Consider the following 14,823-nt stretch of genomic DNA (forward strand, 5'->3'; position numbering starts at 1 on the left):
ATTGTATCTGCCCACATAAACCTGGCAGTACATAGGGGATCAATAAATAAATAAAACGATAGAGCGGCAAAAATTATACCGCAAAACTTTTTTTTTTTTTTTTTTTTACAGATAAGAGGTAAGAGATGTGTGGAACACACCTGATGTGTTTCTCTCGTGTCTTATCTAAATGTTTAATAAGGCACGTCCCCTGCAGGTGTGAATACACTTCTAGACTTTACTTGAAGTGTTTTGAGGCAATGTTCTTGAGTACCTTCGAGGCAATGTACTCAAAAGAACGAACAAGAGGTTTGAAAGACAACATCCATAAACTACTATGTGATTCTGATGAGAAGAATTACATCTATTTACACGCTGTCCTTCTCTATGTATGTATAATAAGCTACTGTATAGACACCGAACAAATCCTTTTTGAGTGCGAATATAGCATTTCAATTTCCCCAAAATGCAAGCTGATTAGGATTTAAATTTACCGTCTGTGGCTCAAGAGGATTGTGTGGGGCTGTTTTATTTTAATTTCTCTCTGTTTGCACTAAAGTGCTTCCAATCCATTATTATTCAGCCGTTTTTCATGTCAGCATTTTATTTTCAGCCTCTTGCTATTTTTCTAGTTGCTTGTCTGTCTCCTTCCTCCGGTCAATAGAAACAATTGGAAGCTGACCACACATCTTCAACTCCACGGCAAAAAGTCCTTGACGTCGTCAAAGTCAAACAAACCTTCAAAATCCAATACTCGGCAAGGCGATCGATTGGAGAGCAGCCCTGGCTTGTGGGTGATAAGACACTGTTTACCCTCCATTTGTGGCGAGAGAATTGGAATCGGGGTTGGCGTGTCAATCACACCGTCCAACGGACGTTTAATCAAGCCCAAGTCACACAAGGCAGGCTTTCTGCTTGGTTAAAAACCATGCTCCCATTTATATGAATATGATTATGCGCTGTAGTCTATCTACAGCACCTCATATTGTTAAAGCATCCCCAGTACACGAGAGCTTCAAATTCAGAGACCAAGGGTTCTCTTTTATTGAGCATTGCAAAGCTATAATATTTGGTGTGGGGACAATGCTATTGTACAGTGCATTCGGAAAGTATTCAGACCCCTTGACTTTTTACACATTTTGTTACGTTACAGCCTTATTCTAAAATTGATTCAATAGTTTTTTCCCCTTGTCAATCTACACACAATACCCCATAATGACAAAGCAAAAACAGGTTTCTAAACATTTTGCAATGCCCCCCCCCCCCCCCCCCCAATCACATTTACATAAGTATTCAGACCCTTTACTCAGTACTTTGTTGAAGCACCTTTGGTAGTGATTACAGCCTCAAGTCTTCTTGGGTATGATGCTACAAGCTTGGCACAACTGTATTTGGGGAGTTTCTCCCAATCTTCTCTGCAGATCCTCTCAAGCTCTGTCAGGTTGGATGGGGAGCGTCGATGCACAGCTATTTTCAGGTCTCTCCGGAGATGTTTGATCGGGTTCAAGAACGGGCTTTAGCTGGGCCACTCAAGGACATTCAGAGACATGTCCCAAAGCCACTCCTGCGTTGTCGTGACTGTGTGCTTAGGGTCCTGTTGGAAGGTGAACCTTCGCCCCAGTCTGAGGTCCTGAGTGCTCTGGAGCAGGTTTTCATCAAGGATCTCTCTGTACTTTGCTCCGTTCATCTTTCTCTCGATCCTGACTAGTCTCCCAGTTCCTGCCGCTGAAAAACATCCACACAGCATGATGCTGCCACCACCATGCTTCACTGCAGGGATGGTGCCAGGTTTCCTCCAGATGTGACGCTTGGCAGTCAGGGCAAAGAGTTCAATCTTGGTTTCATCAGACCAGAGAATCTTGTTTCTCATGGTCTTGAGAGTCCTAGGTGCCTTTTGGAAAACTCCAAGCGGGCTGTCATGTGCCTTTTACTGAGGAGTGGCTTCCGTCTGACCACTCTACCATAAAGGCCTGATTGGTGGAGTGCTGCAGAGATGGTTGTCCTTCTGGAATGTCCTCCCATCTCCACAGAGGAACTCTTGAGCTCTGTCAGAGTGACCATCGGGCTCTTGGTCACCTCCCTAACCAAGGCCCTTCTCCCTCGATTGTTAGGCCGGGCGGACAGCTCTAGGAAGAGTCTTGGTGGTTCAAAACTGATTCCATTTAAGAATGATGGAGGCCACTGTGTTCTTGGGGAACTTTAATGCTGCAGACATTTTTTGGTACCCTTCCCCAGATCGGTGCCTCGACACAATCCTGTCTCGGAGCTCTAGGGACAATTCCCTCCACCTCATGGCTTTTTTTTGCTCTGACATGCACTGTCAACTGTGGGACCTTATAAAAAACAGGTGGCTGCCTTTCCAAACCATGTCCAGTTAATTGAATGTACCACAGTTGGACTCGAATCAAGTTGTAGAAACATCTCACCGTTGATGAACGGAAACAGGATGCACTTGAGCTCAATTTCGAGTCTCATAGCAAAAGGTCTGTATACTTATGTAAATAAGGTATTTCTGTATTTTTTTTTTTAAATGTGCAATTTTTTAATATATTTTTTTGCTTTGTCATTATGGGGTATGTGTAGGTGTGTAGATTGCTGAGAATGAAAAACAATTTAATCCATTTAAGTATAAGGCTGTAACGTAACAAAATGTGGAAAAAGGTAAGGGGTCAGAATACTTCCCGAATGCACTGTGTATCTGTATTTCAAATGAATATGCATCAATTCATTGGTATGGGCTCAGCAAAGGGACAGGGGAATAGGCTCTGTTATGAACAGGTTCTATGATGTTTTCACCGATTGAGTAGTAAAATAGATAGATGACAAAATGAAAGATTAAAGGAGGGGGGGATTAGCAATAGCCCTTTCATCTGTGTTGCTTTATTCTCTGGAACTACTCAACACGGACAAATCCAAGGGTTCGAGCTTGCTTATTGTTTTTCAATAATTCGTGTCAGCATTTGTACCATGCAATGTAGGCAACCATGGCCACGGCAAAGGGATGAATGTTTTTATTTTTCAAAGATGGGCTGTATTAGATAAAAACATCCAATGTTTCCATAAAGATTTGTTCAAGGACAGACTGATAGAAGTGGAAGCATATTCATGGGATGCACCTCCATCAGTCGCGTCATTGCCATTGTTATTAACGAACATTCTACAGATGCTGCAGCATATTGATGTCTGATTGTTAATGCTGAGTCTGAATGGGGGCTAATGACTGTTTCGTCAAATGTACACTATAGTGACGTGGAAATACAATGACATTGCTAAAGTAGGCAAATCATTTGTAGAAAACAACTTCGCCATCATTGCCGTCAAGTTTATTTTAGAGAGATGGCAATTTTGCCCTCAGCTACAAAAGTTTGTCAGAAATAGCTAGCAATGCTAACGTTAGCTAGCTAAAATGTCAGTGCTCTCCCCTCAATCTTAGCTAGCTATCTATACTGTATCTAAAGTAAATCTGGCGACATCACAATGACAAAAGCTTGTCCTAAAAATGATTTGCCTCCTTTTGAAATGTCATCGGGTTTCAAAGCCACAGTAATGCACTTTAGACAAAATCTTCATCAGCATTCATTGAGACTGCATTGAGTAGAATGCTCAGCTGTGCATCAGTCCTAAAACGGACAGTTCAAAACAATATTGTGACGACACGACGAATGAACATATCTGTTATTTATCTGTTTTCACAGATACTTTAATAATTTCTCGGCTATGAAAAGTCAACTGGCATTTACTCCTGAGGTGTTAAACTATTGACCATGTTGGTCGTCTATGAACGTCTTGAAGAACGATCTGGCCTAAATGACCATGTACTGTTATAATTTCCACCTGGCACAGGCAGAGGACTGGCCACCCCTCAGAGCCTGTTCCTCTCTAGGTTCCTTCCTCGGTTCCTTCCTTTCTAGGGAGGTTTTCCTAGCCACTGTGCTTCAATATCTGCATTGCTTGCTGTTTGGAGTTTTAGGCTGGGTATCTGTATAGCACTTTGTGACAACTGCTGATGTGAAAAGAGCTTTATAAAATAAATGTGATTGATTGGTTGCAATAAAATATTTATTTGAGTACGTATACACAATCGGGACTTGATTCAATCAGATGGCTCTCTTCCTAACTATGTACGTAAACACATCTGGATAAGATAAGGTTGGTGTTAGTGGATAAAATACCATTTGTGATTAGAAAATGAAGGTACTACTAAACCCGGGTTTCCCAAACTCGGTCCTGGGGCCCTGCCTGGGGGCACATTTTGTTTTTTTGCCCAAGCACTAACTACACAGCTGATTCAAATAATCAAAGCTTGTTGATGAGTTTGGGAAACCCTGTTTTAGACAGTGACGACTGGGCCGTAACCGCTCTGATCTGCAGCACTGAGAAGTAGGGGACGCTAAAGCAACAGCAAGCTACAGCACTATAAGCACAGGAAGTGGTACACAGAGAGGGTGACGATCATCAGCAAAATCTGACATTTCTATTGACAATTCAGACGTAAAACAGAAGGATCTGTATGTAACCAAGGTTCTCTGATGGAACAAGTGCGAATGACTGAAAGAGAAAACATTTTAACAGAGAGATTATTTTGACTCATTTTAGTTAGGCAATGAAGAAGACTAGGCAGGGACAAAGACTGAGGCCTAATGTTGAAGAGAAATCAAGAGACGAACTGGCAAATTGAGATTCATGGCCACTCTTTAAGGAACGAATGTAAAACCACAATGGCGGAACTCATTTCTTGTCACAGCCCATTTCAACTGATTATGCGTCTGTAGGAGTGTGAAGGTTGAAATGGTTTTGAAATGGTTTGACAACCACGGCTACAAATTTGAGGGTTGCTCTGCTCACCATATTTTAATTTCAGCTCTTTGTAAAACAGAAGTGACACACACAACGCACACACACACACATGTCGTATTCATTAGAGCATGCAACGGGAGAATGGTTTAAAACGTTTTGCAACAGAGAACTAAAATGTGCGTTTCTTATTGGACACGTCCAGGTAGTCTCTCCTTGTTCCAGTCCGTTTTCTTCAATTTGCTACCTAATGAATACAACCCTAGTACATGAAGAGATTCAGCAGGAAGGAAGGATATCGTACCTCGCCTGACGAGAAAGGGCTTGGTGTAGTCCCAGCTATCATTGTCGTTGCGGAGGACGTTGAGTCGCGTGGGCTGCATGGGGAGAGAGAGCAGAGCACCGGTGCATGTGTGTTAGGGGTCCACAGGAATCCTGGTGGAGTGTGTGTGAGCACTGTGTGTGTATGTGGGTTTGTGATTGTGTTTACCCGAGCGTATTCTATCTTCAGGGTACAGCAGCCGGCGTATATGTCTGCTCCGTTGAGTGCTGATTTTGCCTTCTGGGCATTTTTGACAGTTTCGAACGTGGCGACACCATTAAGGAAGAGCAACTAGGAGGATCTCAGTGGAATAATTCAAAACATTGTGTGGCAAACAGAATAGATCAGTGTAGAATCACAAATGACCAGAAGGCAATAAGATAGGAGATGGAGCAAGAACCACAAGCCAAACCTGCAGATGACCAAGGCTGTTCGCATACTCTTAGGTCACTCAGCCCAATGTAGTTATGCTTTAGAAAAGCTGTAATCAGCTCAGCCATTGCAGATTTGTTTATAGAATAGGGCCCTGTTCAAATCCTCCTAAAAAGCATTCTCCTCCCTCGCGTCCTTGTAGGTAATCACTCATCTGACATGGCATAATTGGTGCAATACAATGGAAAGCTTGCTTACGTCAATCCATTCATGAAAGATCAGTAATTAGCTGAAGAAGGTAGGAAGGAAGGATTCATTTTTAAGAGTGTTTGAACAAGGCCCTATTCTATATCCATATTGGCAGTGACTGAGCTGACTCCAGCTACTCTAAAACACAGTTGCACTGGGTTGAGTGACTCTAGTCTCTAACCATCATGCAATCTGATCAAGCTGCTCTGGTTCCAGAAAAATGCAGACGGCTAGATCTTTATGCAAATTTGGTAGTAAACGTAAAATGCACTATAAAAACCTAAGAGCATAAAAAGGTCCAAAATGGCTGTGTTAATATAATATAATTGACATCTAATTGAGGTGGGCCAAATTGTCTTTCTGTTTCTCGCTTGTTGAGCCAATGTCTTCAAATATTATATGATAAAATACAGTATGTGATGGTACTCCCATTGGAACACACACACACACACACACACACACACACACACACACACACACACACACACACACACACACACACACACACACACACACACACAGACAGATCAGATCAAACACACATGCAACACAGAGCGCCTTAGAAACCCCCATTGCCCCGGCAACCACATCCCAGTGGCAATAAAACAGGGGATTTAAGCATCCATCTCCCATAAAACCCCAAACCTGAAACAACAGTGACAACAATCCCTTGTCTCCTGAGTTTCCATTGGCCAATCTCTGCTCCTAGTGGTACCATTAGCAAGAAACTCTAGACTGATATCTGTACATGATCCACATAATGAGCCAACTTGGGGACAAAGTCTTATAATGCTAGACAGTAAATATAAACAGATGCCCATTGCATTACAATGTAACTACAAATTAGGGAACAATATGGGAATTAGTTATCAAATGACTATTTATGTTATTTTATTTCACCTTAATTTAACCAGGTAGACCAGTTGAGAACAAGTTCTCATTTACAACTGCGACCTGGCCAAGATAAAGCATAGCAGTGCGACAAAAACAACAACACAGAGTTGCACATAAACAAACGTACAGTTAATAACACAACAGAAAAGAAAATCAGAAAGATCTGTGTACAGTGTGTGCAAATGTAGAAGAGTAGGGAGGTAGGCAATAAATAAGCCATAGAGGTGAAAATAATTACAATTTAGCATTAATACTGGAGTGATATATGTGCAGATGATGACATGCAAGTAGAGATACTGGGGTGCAAAAGAGCAAGAGGTTAAGTAATAATATGGGGATGAGGACCTAGGATCAAGAGAGACACTCAAGTGTTTTAGTACTATATCTCTTGACACAATGATGAAAATAATCATGGCCTCTAAACCTTCAAGCTGCATACTGGACCCTATTCCAACTAAACTACTGAAAGAACTGCTTCCTGTGCTCGGCCCTCCTATGTTGAACATAATAAACGGCTCTCTATCCACCGGATGTGTACCAAACTCACTAAAAGTAGCAGTAATAAAGCCTCTCTTGAAAAAGCCAAACCTTGACCCAGAAAATATAAAAAACTATCGGCCTATATCGAATCTTCCATTCCTCTCAAAAAATGTTGAAAAAGCTGTTGCGCAGCAACTCACTGCCTTCCTGAAGACAAACAATGTATACGAAATGCTTCAGTCTGGTTTTAGACCCCATCATAGCACTGAGACTGCACTTGTGAAGGTGGTAAATGACTGACAAATCAACTGTACATTTCGGTGTTCCTCAAGGTTCCGTTTTGGGACCACTATTGTTTTCACTATATATTTTACCTCTTGGGGATGTCATTCGAAAACATAATGTTAACTTTCACTGCTATGCGGATGACACACAGCTGTACATTTCAATGAAACATGGTGAAGCCCCAAAATTGCCCTCGCTAGAAGCCTGTGTTTCAGACATAAGGAAGTGGATGGCTGCAAACTTTCTACTTTTAAACTCGGACAAAACAGAGAGGCTTGTTCTAGGTCCCAAGAAACAAAGAGATCTTCTGTTGAATCTGACAATTAATCTTGATGGTTGAAAAGAAGTCTCAAATAAAACTGTGAAGGACCTCGGCGTTACTCTGGACCCTGATCTCTCTTTTGACGAACATATCAAGACTGTTTCAAGGACAGCTTTTTTCCATCTACGTAACATTGCAAAAATCTGAAACTTTCTGTCCAAAAATGATGCAGAAAAATTAATCCATGCTTTTGTTACTTCTAGGTTAGACTCCTGCAATGCTCTACTTTCCGGCTACCCGGATAAAGCACTAAATAAACTTGAGTTAGTGCTAAATACGGCTGCTAGAATCCTGACTAGAACCCCAAAAAATTATCATATTACTCCAGTGCTAGCCTCCCTACACTGGCTTCCTGTAAAGGCAAGGGCTGATTTCAAGGTTTTACTGCTAACCTACAAAGCATTACATGGGCTTGCTCCTACCTATCTTTACGATTTGGTCCTGCCGTACATACCTACACGTACGCTACGGTCACAAGACGCAGGCCTCCTAATTGTCCCTAGAATTCCTATAGATCTCCATTTTTATGGAATGGTCTGCCTACCCATGTGAGAGACGCAGACTCGGTCTCAACTTTTAAGTCTTTACTGAAGACTCATCTCTTCAGTGGGTCATATGATTGAGTGTAGTCTGGCCCAGGAGTGTGAAGGTGAACGGAAAGGCTCTGGAGCAACGAACCGCCCTTGCTGTCTCTGCCTGGCCAATTCCCCTCTCTCCACTGGGATTCTCTGCCTCTAACCCTATTACAGGGGCTGAGTCACTGGCTTACTGGTGCTCTTTCATGCCGTCCCTAGGAGGGGTGCGTCACTTGAGTGGGTTGAGTCACTGACGTGATCTTCCTGTCTGGGTTGGCGCCCCTTCCTGTTTGGCCCTGTCCGGGGGTATCATCGGATGGGGTCACAGTGTCTCCTGACCCCTCCTGTCTCAGCCCCCAGTGTTTACGCTGCAGTAGTTTATGTGTCGGGGGGCTAGGGTCAGTTTGTTATATCTGGAGTACTTCTCCTGTCTTATCCGGTGTCCTGTGTGAATTTTAAGTATGCTCTCTGTAATTCTCTCTTTCTCTCTCTCGGAGGACCTGAGCCCTAGGACCATGCCTCAGGACTACCTGGCATGATGATGACTCCTTGCTGTCCCCAGTCCACCTGGCCGTGCTGCTGCTCCAGTTTCAACTGTTCTGCCTGCGGCTATGGAACCCTCACCTGTTCACCGGACGTGCTACCTGTCCCAGACCTGCTGTTTTCAACTCTCTAGAGACCGCAGGAGCGGTAGAGATACTCTTAATGATCAGCTATGAAAAGCCAACTGACATTTACTCCTGAGGTGCTGACTTGCTGCACCCTCGACAACCACTGTGATTATTATTATTTGACCATGCTGGTCATTTATGAACATTTGAACATCTTGGCCATGTTCTGTTATAATCTCCACCCGGCACAGCCAGAAGAGGACTGGCCACCCCTCATAGCCTGGTTCCTCTCTAGGTTTCTTCCTAGGTTTTGGCCTTTCTAGGGAGTTTTTCCTAGCCACCGTGCTTCTACACCTGCATTGCTTGCTGTTTGGGGTTTTAGGTTGGGTTTCTGTACAGCACTTTGAGATATCAGCTGATGTAAGAAGGGCTATATAAATACATTTGATTTGATGAGGTAGTCGGGTGTGCTATTTACAGATGGGCTGTGTACAAGTACAGTGATCAGTAAGCTGTTCTGACAGCTGATGCTTAAAGTTAGAGTGTGAGATATAAGACTCCAGCTTCCGAGATTTTTGCAATTCATTCCAGTCAATGGCAGCAGAGAACTGGAAGGAAAGGCGGCCAAAGGAAATGTTGGCTTTGGGGATGACCAGTGCAATATACCTGCTGGAGCGCGTGCTACGGGTGGGTGTTGCTATGGTGACCAGTGAGCTGAGATAAGGCGGGGCTTTACCTAGCAAAGGCTTATAGATGACCTGGATCCAGTGGGTTTGGTAAAACGGATGGCACTGTGATAGACTACATCCAGTTTGCTGAGTAGAGTGTTGGGGGCTATTTTGTAAATGACATCGCCAAAGTCAAGGATCGGTAGGATAGTCAGTTTTACGAGGGTATGTTTGGCGGCATGAGTGAAGGAGGCTTTGTTGAGAAATAGTAAGCCGATTCTAGATTCTTTAATTTTGGATTGGAGATGCTTAATGTGAGTCTGGAAGGAGAGTTTACAAGCGAACAGTCTACTATGAACTAGGTATATCAGTACTTCAGTATATCAGTTAAAAGTACTTCCCAAAAGTACTCCCCAAAACTGAACACAAATGTAGTTCACACTCCAGAACTATATGCACTGACTGGCCTACAACATGCTAAATATGACATAAGTTGTTATAAGGTTGATATAAGGCTTGCATAATGAAATGTGTGTTGAAATATGGCCTCTAACCCACTACACATACTGGAGGTGTGCAAACCATAATAGACACAGACACACTGCTTCCGACATACAGGCGAGCGCTGATGCTGTCAGGTGTTTATTCATGCGAGATGTGTGTGTGCCAGGAGTGTGTGTGATGCCGAGAGACAGTCATCCATATTTGATGAAGGGCCATCTCGTCCGCTGGAATGCTGCTCATGCTGATCCAGCGCTCTCGAGGACCCGGTCGAGTGGAGTGGGTTCTGCTCCTCTACTCTGAAGCTTTTTACAGCCTGAGTGTGTGTGTGTGTGTGTGTGTGTGTGTGTGTGTGTGTGTGTGTGTGTGTGTGTGTGTGTGTGTGTGTGTGTGTGTGTGTGTGTGTGTTTCTGTGCGGGGCCAGCACTGACTGACAGCTTGTTTCCCACTCCAAAGTGACATACTGATGCAGGTGTGCATACTCACACAAACCCACAGGGAGACATACACAGACATGTACGCAAAATCACTCATACAGACAGACTCCTGAATCCACACACATGTACATGCATCCACAGTAGATGCATCCTCGTCACACACCCGTGCATGCACGAACACACACACACACACACACACACACACACACACACACACACACACACACACACACACACACACACACACACACACACACACACACACACACACACACACACACACACACACACACACACACACACACACACACACACACACACACACACACACACACGCCTGCAGTAGCCCAGCTTGACTCCAGAAAGGATATTCCACCATGGCCTGGATTCCATTGCGTTTGAAGATGACAATGCGCAGCACGTTGCCTATGGGATTGCAGACTGTGTACAGAACATCCTAGAAGACAGAAGAGCAACGACAGGGTTCTGACTAATGCCGTAATGAACACAATAATAAGTCACAATTCAGGGGTGAGTTTCCTGAAAGCTTAGTAGTTAATGTGGTATTTTTCTAGATGACCCAGACCAACACCGCACGTCGAAAAGTATTTAATCTGGATTATTTTGATTATATTTGTTCATGGATAGAAGATTGGCTGTCAGTTAAACATACATTTTAGACTTTACGTTACTCTCTTGTGGCTGAGAAGCTGGGTTGTCGAGATAAATAACATGCCACATTAGCTACAAGGCTTTCGGGAAACCCAAGCTAAATCGCTGTAAACTAAATCATCGTAAGCAACACCATTGTAAAGTTAAACCATTCTGAACTTAAACATTATTAACTATTCTGACCAAAACCATTGCTGAATTATCACAAACTTAACCATTGCATCGTGAACTAAACCATCATAAGCTAAAATACTGTAAGCTAAACCATCATAAGCAAACCTATCATGAATTAAAACATTCTGAATGAACTATCGTAAGCCATACCATTGTGAACTAAACTATTTGAAATGAAACCATTGTAAACTAAACCATTGTGAACAAAATCCTTGCAAGCTTCCCACTGGGCACACAACGTCATTTCAACGTGGAGAATTGGGTAATATTTGGTAGATACGTTGATCAATGTGGTTCCAACCTATTTACACACACTCAAAAAGACAGCCAAAAGTTGGTTGAATTCCCAATGTGTTATCACTATGCTTTCAACCATCTAAAAGCCCAACCAAATTCCAACGTAAAATCAACGTCTGATTTTTGTTTTTGTTTTCACCTAAATGTGTTATCACCGCGCTTTCAACCATTTAAAAGCACAACAAAGTTCAAATGGGAATGTCAGATATTTAGTTCACCTAGATACAACAACTTAATGTGTTATCACTGTGCTTGATTTAATAGCACAACCACATGACCTAGATTGCAGTTACCTGGGACTACATTAAAGAACATGGTGGATAAATGGGGTTTTGATTTTTTTGTACAGATTATTATTGCAATTGCAAAGATTTCTACAGACCTGCGACCCTGAACGCTTTCTATAAGAATACATTTATAGTTATAGTAAACTCAAAATGTAGTCTTGGATGTGTTCCTCATGTTCAGGTTGAACAAATACTGTTATATTAGTTTGTAAGATAGCCTTACCATTATGCTATTTACTGTCTTACAAAGGTAATATTGAATTGTGTTTGGTTGACAATGCAATCAAATATCAACATTTATTAAAGGACATGTATCTACTGCTTGGATAGTTCCATCTGGGCCATTGGCTTAATTCTAGTCTTTAACTTGTATTTTTGGTTGCGATGGAGACGTGAATCGAACATATAATTTGTTAACTTGTTGACAAGTTAATAGGCTATTTAACATATTGCAAAAGTGATATTGAATTGTGTTTGGTTGTCAACACTACCAAATATCAACATTTGAAGGAGATGCATCTTATGCTTGGATAGCACTATCTATACCACTGAGTTTGGCTTCAATTCCAGTTTGTAAACAAATGAATAATTGATATGTTGGATTCCCGTCTCCATTTCAACCAAACAATATATGTTAAAAAATAGGACTAAATCAAATCAAACTTTATATTCACTTCAAATCAAGTTTTATTTGATTTAATCCTATTCTTCAACTTTTATTTTTGGTTGAGATGGAGACGTGAATCCACATATTTCATATTAACTTGTAGATTCCATTTCAAAATCAACCAACGCTTGAAACCCTAGGCCTACATGCATTGGCTATTTTTTGTTGAATCCTGGGCTGAATTTAAACAACGGCTGTTGATTACTTCCCAAATGCTACATAGGCCTAAATAGCGTCATTGATGATACACAGAATGATCGATAAAGTATGGTTACATTTCATTTGCTCTGTGAACCTAACCCTTTGGAATGACTTTCATAGCAACGGTGACATTTCTCAACAATCATTCTCACGATAGCACATTGGCAAAGAAAGAATCTCTAAACTTGCACGACAATCGCGTGCCGTATTCTATAGATGTAATCTCTGAACCCATGACCGCACTCCATGCTAGTTAGCGATCTAGATTTTCTAAATTCGGTCTGTCACTAGAGATCAACCTCAATGTTGCGGTGGGTTACTAATTGTGTCTTTGTCATTTGGTCTTCCTTTGACAGCTACATCATGATGATGCCGTTCAAGCACCAGGCGCTGCTGGAGTTTAAAGCCCCGGAGAGTGTCGACCAGTGTGTGACATGCGGCGCCAACGAAGTTGTCCTGTATGGCTCAGTTGGTAGTGCATGGCGCTTGAAAAGCCAGGATTGTGGGTTTGATTCCCTGGACCATCCACAGGGCCACACACAAGTCAAATGTATGCATGCATTATTGTAAGTCGATTTGGATGAAAGAATCTGCTAAATGGCATATATATTATTATATTATGGTTAATAGTCAGTGACAAATATCAATGCTAAGCAGGGCTTGGTTAAAACCCTGGATGGGAGACCGAAGGAATAGCTGTAGATAGATCGACTGTCCAGTAAGAGGTGCTGCCCAGCCTATTGTTTTTATCTTATAGTGGATATTACGTTGAAAATATGACGTTGTTAAAATTTGTACAAATTCAACATATTTTATACAAGGTTTGTCTATGTTGAAATTTGGTCACCACGATGACATAATCCTGTGGCTGAAATGATACCCCTCGAAACAACAGTTGATGACAGTTGATTACTTTTTTCAAATCCAATGTATTTTCCACGTAGATTCCACATCACAATATGTTGACAAATAACGTTGAAACAACGTTGATTTAACCAGCTTGTGCCCAGTGGGTTGACTACCGTAATTTAAACTATTGAAAGCTAAAACCATTGTAAACTAAACCGTCCTCAACTAAACCACAGTGAACTAAACTATTGTCAACATTGTAAACTGAACCATTGCACTGAACTGGCATGAAGTTCATGAACTTACAGTGGTGATGGGATAGAGGGGGTTCTGAATGGAGAGGAGCAGGACTTTGTTGCCACTGTTGGGGTCATCGGCGTTAGTTGGCCGCGTGATCCTCTTGCTGGTGGAGTAGTTGAAGAAGGCCTGCTGGCCGGCAATGTGGACCGCTTCGTTGGCGCCGCATGTCACGCACTGGTCGGCGCTCTCCATGGCTTCAAACTCCACCAGCGCCTGACGCTTGAACGGCATCATCATGACGTAGCTGTCAAAGGAAGACCACATGACAAAGACACAATTAGTAACCCATCATCACCCAACATCGAGGCTGATCTCTGGTGACCGACGAAATTTAGAAAATGTTGATAGCTACCTAGCATGAATGTGGTTATGGGTTCTGAGATTTCATCTATGGAATACGGCACACGATTGTCGTGCGGGTTTGTCATTTTGTCTCACGACAGAGAAAAGGTTTCCCTTTTTATCGGATGCTGTGCAACACTCGACAAAAAAATCAGACTGCAATATCTGTTGAAAACAGTGATAGTGGAAACTACCTGGAATCTACAGTACCTGCCATCTTGCTGCCAAAGAGGACCAGAATGGAAATAAACCTTAGGGCTTTAATGTGTTTTTATCCTCAATAATGTTTTATGTATGTAATGTTGTATCTGGCTAGAGCAGCCAGCTACTTTTAATGATCGAATAAATTCCATCAATCAATAAATCAATCAACAAACCTTGTATCAATCATGTTACAGACATTTGATGATTGTCAAACAACAATCCATGTTCTTACTTCTCAAACAATCCAAAGAAAATTATAGTTCATTTTACGACAAGAAAAAACTCCCTAGAAGGAAGACATCTTCATCCATTGATGTACAATCCCTAACCATACTATCATC

The 14,823-nt window shown here is 42.1% G+C and overlaps 1 protein-coding gene across 1 annotated transcript in view; it reads right to left on the bottom strand.

Moving 5' to 3' along the window:
• Positions 1-14,823, bottom strand: part of LOC139566607 (heterogeneous nuclear ribonucleoprotein L-like) — a 54,581-nt gene that overhangs the window by 11,718 nt on the left and 28,040 nt on the right. The window contains exons 3-6 of the mRNA XM_071387856.1: positions 13,943-14,180; positions 10,861-10,946; positions 5,264-5,360; positions 5,078-5,150 (exon numbers count right to left, since the gene is read on the bottom strand). Of these exons, the coding sequence (XP_071243957.1) occupies positions 5,078-5,150; positions 5,264-5,360; positions 10,861-10,946; positions 13,943-14,180 (494 nt within the window). The remainder of the gene's footprint in view (positions 1-5,077; positions 5,151-5,263; positions 5,361-10,860; positions 10,947-13,942; positions 14,181-14,823) is intronic.

Source organism: Salvelinus alpinus, chromosome 2 (assembly GCF_045679555.1).
Source record: "Salvelinus alpinus chromosome 2, SLU_Salpinus.1, whole genome shotgun sequence".
NCBI lineage: Eukaryota > Metazoa > Chordata > Actinopteri > Salmoniformes > Salmonidae > Salvelinus > Salvelinus alpinus.